We start from the raw sequence: 9,391 nt of genomic DNA on the forward strand, positions 1-9,391 counted from the left end.
CAAAATATCATAAAATAAATTTATATATAACGGTCAAAGAATATGGTTTAATTTAATCAAATAAAATCAAAAGAAAGAGAATATAAAAGTTCGGTTGATTCAAGTAATTTATTGTAAATGAAATTTTGATACATATAATACTTATATAATTTTCTTTTAAACAGCTAAATGCATGTTTTAATATTTGTACGCGATCATAATAAAAAGGCAAAAGCGTTTGTGACAGCATCATATCATCTTCATGATAGTGTTACTGGGAAGCATGGTGCATTGCAATGATGTTTGAGCTTTTAGGGTTATTTCATGTCTGAAGATTCTCCAGCTCTTCTGGTCTTGCAAAATTGTTAATTATCATAGCAACTGGTTTAGTGACCCAGTGATGAAGATCACAAGATCCAGGTATTTGAAATACCTTTATTTATTTTATTTTAATTTTGGCAACGTGGCCTTTTAATTTTATTATAGCAACACGTGGACACACATGTACATATAATATAGTCAACATCCAGGTCTTTGAAATACCTTTATTTATTTTATTTTATTTTATTTTTGGCAACGTGGCCTTTTAATTTGAATATAGCAACACGTGGACACACACGTACCTATAATATAGTCATTCCGCAAATGATAAATTATTATTTTTTATTATTAAAAAATATAAAATATTGACTACAGTTTACATGTAAAGAGAAGATTGAAAAAACACATCCAATTCAAAAATTGTAGAGACAAATTCCAAAATTTTACTCCTTAGTTTTATATTAGCGCAGATGCCTTGATACTTCAGTGGTTAGTATTTTTGGTGGATTTTGAAAATATCAGATTTCGACTCTTTGTACCTATTAATTTAATTTCTAACATTTCTTACCTTGTAAATAAATAAAATAAAAATAGAAAAAAGTTTCATATTAAATGTTATCTTTTCATATTTGTCTTTTTAAATTTTCAAAAATCTCACAACTTAATAATAACATACTTATTTAAACAGAAAATGACAACTTGGTCCAAATTAGTTATCCCATTTAAAAAGTTAAAACAAAAAAAATACCATATTTTCTTAATTGTCTTTTAAATTTTCAAAAATCTCTAACTTAGTAATATACATATTTAAAATAAAAATAACAATTTGATAATTTTAAAAAGGAACAATGCGAGAATTGGTAGGTATTAAGGCCTGTTAGGTGCACCTTTGGTAAAAAGTATTTTATTTTGTAAAGTGTCAAAATGTTTTGTTAACAGTGGCCCGTGCCCCCGCCCCCCCCCTCCCTCTCTAAAACTCCCACTCCTTTCCCCCCCCCCCCCCCCTCTCTTTCTCTCTCTCTCTCTAAAACTCCCACTCCTTTCCCTCTCTCTCTCTAAAACATCATTCTTGTAGTATTAAAAGGCATTTTTGTAATTTTTGAAAACAAGTTTTAGTTTTTAATTTAACATTAAATAATAAGGTTAAATTTGTCATTTCATAGTCTGGTTAACCGGTCGGGTACGAATATTGGGGCAGTGTGATCACTTTTTTAAAGTATCGGAGTTTTTTGAAATATGTTGGGGTTTTATGATCAAAATTTGAAAGTACCGGAGATTTTATGATTTTAAACCAAATAAAATGCAAAAACAATATGTATTCCAAACAAGCCCAATGCAGTGTTTGGTAGGAAGGACAAGGTGTGGAGCAAAAATACGAAGGAAGGGACGAACTTTCTTTATTTAGTAAAGATAATACAAGGAAATAAATGATAATACCTTTACAAATTTTCATCCACCAAAAAATGAGCAAAAGAAATGAGGAAACACAAGTGGACTATTATAGAAGTTTTAAATTAAATATTATCCAAAATTATAGAAGCTTTAAATAATTAAACTTTATCTTTCCTTCTTTCTTAACCAATGTAGTAAATTATGAAGTTCATCTATTATCTTTTATCCAACTAAACTTAAGTCACATAAAGCGAAAATGAGAGTGAAAGTGAATTCGAAAACGGGAGCGCGAGAGCGGCATAATTAAGTCATAAATAATAAAAATTTGAACGAGAACGTGCGTGGAACGTAAAAACGACACCTGTTGAGAATGATTGTGTGACTTAGAATCGAACAAAAAGAAAGAAATACACTATTTCTTCCATAAAAATGTCTCATTCATCCCTTTTTCTCTCATTCCATTCAAATTTTTTTCTTTCTTACAAAATAGAGCACAAATCTTTATTGGCCAAGATACCTATGTCAAAATCTTTTAGACTCTATTTGATTAGATGTAAATTGATAGTGAAAAGTGAAAAAAAAAAACTAAAGTGAACAAAAGAAAATTTAAATTTTTGTTTATTTATTTACCATTATATTTTTTCAAGAAATTATAAGAAATTACCTTTTATAATTTTAATAACAAGAAACTTACCAGAAACTAAATGGTATTATTATAGTTCAATAAACTTCAAGCATCACCTAAATTAGTAAAACCCCTCTGAATGTAAGAACTTTCTTCTCATTTTGTCCCTTTCAAAAAATTAAAAAAAAAAAAAAAAAAAACAAAATTTTCGAAGTCTATTTAGTTCCATTGGTAAAAAGCTTGATTACCTATTGTTTCTTTCTGTAATTTTCTGTTTCATTCTGTTACAATGGGAAAAATCTGGCGCTGATCACATTACATAGAGAACAAAGCATTTCAAAATTCGTGGCTTTTTTCTGTTCGAAGTTTGAATTCAAACTTTTTTCTTGAGACTTTTTTCTTAATGCATCTTTTATTCTTCCAAAATCTTATATCTGCTAATGATGAACGTTTGTATTATGACACACAGGTCCTTGGGCAACATCAAAAAGACATCTATTCATGAATTGACAAAATTGAATTCCTAAATTATAAAAGGATTTATTCTCATTTTTCGTGCAAAGTGTAAGAGAGGCACTCCTTCCAAAGAATTATGTGAATTATGTGACTTAGGTTTAAACATGAGGGCCTTGAGCCAGTCAACTTGCACCCCCAGGAATGCCAGTATGTTAGGTTTCGTTTGGTTAGATGGAAATAAGTAAGAAAAAAAAAAAAATAGAAAGTGAAATAAAAGTGAAGTGAATGAAAAGAAAAGAGATTTTCTAGCATGTATTTGGTTAGTACAAAAATTTATCCAAGAAAATTGTAAAAAAATATTAATTTGTTAGTTTGGATAATATGAAAATGAAAAGAAAGTGATTATGCATACCAAAACTAACCTTATAAAGTAAAATGACGAATTATTAAATTCAAATATATAATTATTTATATTATTTATATTTAGAATAAGACTTCATAATATTTTCTTAAGTAAAACTAATTATTAATTTATGATAAACAAATTAAAAAAAATAAAAAATTAGAGATGAAGGGTCAATACTACACAAAAGTCAAATATTTTACCATATAATATATATATATATATATAGACATGGGTTATGAGTGGCTAGAATTGTAATAATTAAAAAAAATAAAAAAAAATTATTTAGAATTAGGACTATTTTGATCAATTTTACCCAAATTATCATTGATATTATGCATATATAACTGTATAATTTGCGTTGCGAACTTAACTTATAATATAAGTTGTTGTTTTGGAGAGAATTTAAATAAAAGTTCTTTTACGTGAAAATAAAATTTTCTTACTTGTTTTCTGATGGAAAATTTTTGAGAAGAACTTTATATGATTAATAGGAAAAATTTTCGACTTGTTTTCTGGTGGAAAAATCTTGAAGAAAAATATTCAATTCGGGAAACTAAATTTTTCATTAGGTTTATCTTTCTATCCATCCAAACTCTAAAAAAAATTTAAATATTTTCTCTTTCCTTTTTTTTCTACCTGTTTCCACCTAACCAAACAAAGCCTCGTAACTCTATACACGTAAAGAAACAAAAAAAAAAAACACAACAGAAGACAAACACAAAGTCTCAAGAGTTTGAGGCATTCCATAGTACACACGTAGCCTGACACTTTAAGAGGCTGTTCCAAACTCGTAGCCTGACACTTTAAGAGGCCGACGGCCTGTTATTCCAAAGCTTAGAGGGTGGACCCATTTACCAATCAAATCCTCATGGGCTAGGACAATTGGTTGGGCAGGCCTGGAGTCCAATTTGAAGGGTCGACCCGGCCTGAATCCAGTCCACCAGAATAATTCAATAATAAAAGAAAATTAAATAAACCAGCACAGTCACGTCACGTGGCTGGTGCCCCATACATAGAGCCATACGGCATGAAGAAGAATTGAAAAATAGAAGCAACCTGGTAACCCTCACCTGCCCAACCATAAACTTCATTTATTACTTGTTGGTATGCTAGATGCCTTGAAATTTTCGAAAAAAAGGTTAGATGCTTTGCTTCTTTATTTCTGTATTTTTGTATAGTATAGAATTATTTTTTTTTATAATTAACCCAATGAAAAGATAAAGAAACAAAGCATAGTCCATAATGAACGTGCCACATGTATTGTGATTAGTGGTAACACGTGCTTCACGTGTCACATCACGCAAAATGGCTCCGTTATGCGTAATTTGATTAGGACTGGCTATAAAATCCATGTTGTACCAATTGATTGAGTTCATTCACACCACCACACCCCACTCCACCGCATTCGACTCAGCGGCAGAGAAGTTGCTCTGGTGGTGGAGTGGTTCTATTCTTTTGACTATATAGTCTATATATAAACTTGTAATCTGTTCCTTTTGTTGAGATATATATAGTAGCTTACCAATATATATATATATATATATATATATATGGGGTCTGGACAAGAAGACGTTCATCAACCTTTGTTACCACCGACACCATCACTGTCGTCGTCGTCATCATTGTCATGGGATGAGAAACACTACGAGTTAAGCAATGAGCTGGAAAGGGTACTGTCCAACACAAGTAAAACGCTGGTACAGCGGGCGGTGGCCGGGACATGGATAGAACTGAGGCTGCTGTTCGTGTTGGCTGCTCCAGCTACTGCTGTTTATTCCATCAACTACGTGATGTCGATGTCCACGCTGATCTTCTCCGGCCATCTTGGAAATCTTGAGCTCGCCGCAGCCTCCCTCGGCAACAATGGCATCCAAACCTTCGCCTTTGGTCTCATGGTATGTTGTACTCATGATCAATTGTCTCCCACTTTTTCACTAAAGGTCAGTTTTGTCTCCGATCATTCCAGAAGGGTATGACCACTTTCTTGCCAAGAAAAAAGTTTTTAATTTTTAATTTTTAACCAGACACACTCACAAACACCATTTGCCTATATATATATATATATATATAGTAGAGTTTACTTTCCTTTACTTATCATTTCCCTTCAAGCTTCTTCATATATATTTTAAAATACCTTCCCTGCAAGGAATACACTAAAGTGAGTCCTATCATCTACGATCTACCTATACTGAGAGAAAAATTCCTTCACCCTTCACCCTTCAAAAAAAAAAAAAAAAAAAAAAAAAAAAAAAAAAAAAAAAAAAAAAATAATAATAATAATAATAATAATAATAATAATAAAAAAATAAAATTCCTTCTACTAAACACACATAGGGCCATAGGCATGAAAAATCCGCCTAAATATAATCAATCTTTAAATAATAAAAATTTCTTTTAATAGAGAAATTATTATATGGTTCTAGAATTATTGATCATTCCCCTAATCCTATGCTGGCATATAAGTAAATGTGTCAAATTTATGTCAACTTTAACTTATTATTATTATTATTATTATTTGCTTATATGTCAATACGTGATTGACCTTTACCAATGATCTTCCTTTAATTATAATCCCTTCACTTTTATCCGTCACTTTCTTCCTTTCCTCACGTTATCTGCTCACTCAAAGTGCGGATCCACCTACCTGTATTTATAGCAATTTACAATCTTTTTGTACTGCAAATTAATGCGGCCCACAACTATTAATTATTTTTAGTGCATATGTATATGTTTATTTACAGCTTGGAATGGGAAGTGCTGTGGAGACTCTATGTGGACAAGCATATGGAGCCCAAAAATACGACATGCTAGGCATTTACCTTCAAAGATCAACCATTCTCCTCACCATCACTGGTGTCCTCCTCACTCTGATATACGTTTTCTGCAAGCCCCTCCTTATACTTCTCGGCGAGTCGGTTGAGATCGCATCAGCCGCGGCATTGTTCGTCTACGGCCTTATCCCTCAGATATTTGCATATGCTGTCAACTTCCCCATACAAAAATTCCTGCAATCTCAAAGCATAGTTGCACCAAGTGCATACATTTCGGCAGCAACCATAGCAGTGCACCTCTTGTTGAGTTGGCTTGCAATATACAAATTTGGGCTTGGGCTTTTGGGTGCTTCTTTAGTGCTGAGCCTGTCTTGGTGGATAATAGTGGTGGGCCAGGTCATTTACATTGCCAAGAGTGAACAATGCAAGTACACATGGGCCGGATTCAGTATACAGGCCTTTTTTGGGCTTTGGGGCTTTTTTAAGTTATCGGTTGCATCGGCTGTGATGCTTTGCTTGGAGGCCTGGTACTTCCAGATTCTGGTTTTGTTGGCTGGTCTGCTTGAGAATCCCGAGATTGCTTTGGATTCCCTTTCTATTTGGTAAGAACAGAAAAGAATCTCACTTTATTGTTTTGTTCTTATGCACATGACCTAGGGTAATTTGGAATAAATATTGGTGCACCGGGCTTATTTGATCCGTTTGTATATGCGTTGACATGTGTTGCGTTGCAGTGAGTCATTTGATGGTTATGGGACATACCGCATTCAAATAGATTAATTTTATACGATGGAGATTATATGATCTTAACCAATCATAATTCAACACGCAAGAAAAATATTGACATAGTTATATGTGTGTCTTGTGTCGAATAATCGGATTGGCTAGGATCATGTAAAGGTGGCTTAGCTTCTCTTTTCCTAGCATGCGCACCAATCTACTTTTACAATGTTTGATTGCACTTATATTTGATGTTTGATAATAATTGCAGCACCTCGGTTTTGGGATGGGTCCTTATGATCTCCGTTGGGTTCAACGCAGCTGCGAGGTCAGTTCATTCTTGTCCCCCTCTTCTACTTTTCTTTATCTAGGAGGTTATGCCAACTACAAACATAAAAATAGTTAAAATTTGACCAATTAATGCAAGTTGTTGTGACAACCTTTTATGTGGCCAATTAAAAAATATTCACACATGATACATGATTTTGGTGAATATGATATGATTGAGCAGTGTGAGAGTGGGAAATGAACTTGGAGCGGGACATCCAAAGGCAGCTGCATTTTCTGTAGTGATGGTGACTTCAATCTCTTTCATAATTTCCGTGGTAATAGCAATTATGGTGATGGCATTTCGGCATGTTATCAGCTACATTTTTACCGACGGTGAAATTGTGGCCGAGGCTGTTTCCGATATGTGTCCTCTTCTTGCTGTCACTCTCATTCTCAACGGAATTCAACCCGTCTTGTCCGGTAACCATTATTCCAGTGCTACATGAACATAATGACATGTTAGTATTTTTATTTGCATGCTGAATTGCACGATTTGTTAATTTATTTCAATTCTCACCATAAAGGTGTTGCTGTTGGCTGCGGATGGCAAGCATTCGTTGCCTACGTGAACGTTGGTTGTTACTATGTAGTTGGAATCCCATTTGCTGCCGTGCTTGGATTTTACTTCAATCTGGGCGCTAAGGTAAAACCATTTTTACTGTAAAAAAAATGATTTGGTTTGTAAAAGTATTTTAATTGTTAAATGTAACCACCTTAATTATGACAATTAATTATGGTGACCCCATTAAGTCACATCTCATTATCATGAAATTACTCTGTTTATGAATTTTAATTATAACCATTTAATTTTATCATTGAGATTATGTGGATAAAGTTGTAGAATACTTTAATTTTTATTCATTGCTAGTTCATCTTTTAATTTTGAATAAATTATGTGGTGTTTAATTTTGTAGGGAATATGGTCAGGGATGATAGGCGGTACACTAATGCAGACCATCATATTGATATGGGTCACTTATCGAACCGATTGGGATAAAGAGGTAAATTAATTCATGTAAATTACATTGATCTCTTATCCCCGATTTTCTCAAAATTACTTTAGGGCTAGGCATAAACTACTAGGAAATCATTTAGGTAAGCTAGAGTTTTATGGTCACAACTCACAATTTAAAAATCTCGAGCTGTGCTCGTCATGAACATATTGCAATATTATGTTTAATACGACCCGAACACTCAATCACTTCTTTGTAAAGTATGTGTTAAGCATATATTGGTATTGGTAGTTGCATGTATTTGAATTTGAGGTTTTGTTGTTGTCGAATGTGAGTTGTAGGTGGAAGCAGCTCTGAAGAGATTGGATAACTGGGACGGCAAGAAGGAACCAATTTTGAAGGACTAAGAGAAAATAGTGGGACCACATGGCATGACTCCACTTCTATGCTTTTTTTTTTTTTTGAGATTTTAATGGATAGAGTCCAACAAGAACTTTATTTCAAATAAAGAAAATATAATCACCTTTTAAAGTATTCTTATTAGTGTTTGATACATTTGTAGCTAGAAAAAATAGATAAAAAAGAAGAAGGTACATTTGTAGCAACAAAAATCGATTACAAAATTTATCTTTTCTCTAATTGTTGTTGATTTTTTAATTTTATTTAAATTGTGGAAAGAAGAAAAAGTGATTAACCAACTTTAATTAAGAATAATAATAGGGAGACTGATGAATTAATCCCGAATAAGTATCCAATCTGACGTGTTTTTGTTCACCACATCTATTTAAACAGTTTCCAAAAATAATTGTTTAACACGTGATAAGAATGGCCAACGTCAAATTCGATACTAATTCGGTGATTCCTTTTCGGTTTCCTATTATTACACTTTAATTAAATGCTTCTTTTTCTGGTGAGCAATGCCTATTTTCGCATATGCATTTATCCGAAAACAAGTTAATTTTAAAAACCCTAAAACAAAGTTTCAAAGAGTTAAGACAGAGTGCTGTCGGAAAATTTCCAGAAACATATATTGGATGTGCATCCTATTTGTGTGTGACAAATGGCGGGATAAATTTCTCGAAGATGAGGCCAAAGAGAGTTTAAATTTTTGTTGTAGCCGTTATTAACTAGATTCAAAGAATAAATATCATACATATGCAAACATTTATTGAAGTTATTAAACTGTCAAGTCTATCATGCACATATATTCTTAGTTCTTGTGGGGCATCAAGAAGTGCGCTGATTAGTTAATGTTCCCTTTCTTGATGATTATTTAAATATTGTACAATGTTGGTCTGGCGTTCTGGTTTTCAAATATGATGGAGGACAAGTTAGACTCATGTCTGATGGAGGACAAGTTAGACTCATGTCTTACTGCCATGCTTGCCCTTCCATGGAGTTTGATTTGGTTGCAGTCAAACGTCTTGAGGTGGTCATT

General features: G+C 32.8%; 1 protein-coding gene across 1 annotated transcript; it reads left to right on the forward strand.

The window, feature by feature from the left end:
* Positions 1–4,564: 4,564 nt before the first annotated feature.
* On the forward strand, positions 4,565–8,642 carry LOC132307974 (protein DETOXIFICATION 40-like). Its single transcript, XM_059805900.1, has 7 exons — positions 4,565–5,074; positions 5,921–6,552; positions 6,942–6,998; positions 7,182–7,420; positions 7,525–7,643; positions 7,915–8,001; positions 8,295–8,642. Exons 1-7 carry the CDS (start codon positions 4,730–4,732, stop codon positions 8,358–8,360), a joined length of 1,545 nt encoding a protein of 514 aa, XP_059661883.1. The 5' UTR covers positions 4,565–4,729; the 3' UTR covers positions 8,361–8,642.
* Positions 8,643–9,391: the final 749 nt, after the last annotated feature.

The sequence above is a fragment of the Cornus florida genome, unplaced genomic scaffold (assembly GCF_030987335.1).
Source record: "Cornus florida cultivar Cherokee Brave unplaced genomic scaffold, ASM3098733v1 CherokeeBrave_3.0.0_Hap2_Chr05, whole genome shotgun sequence".
In the NCBI taxonomy this organism is placed as follows: Eukaryota; Viridiplantae; Streptophyta; class Magnoliopsida; order Cornales; family Cornaceae; genus Cornus; species Cornus florida.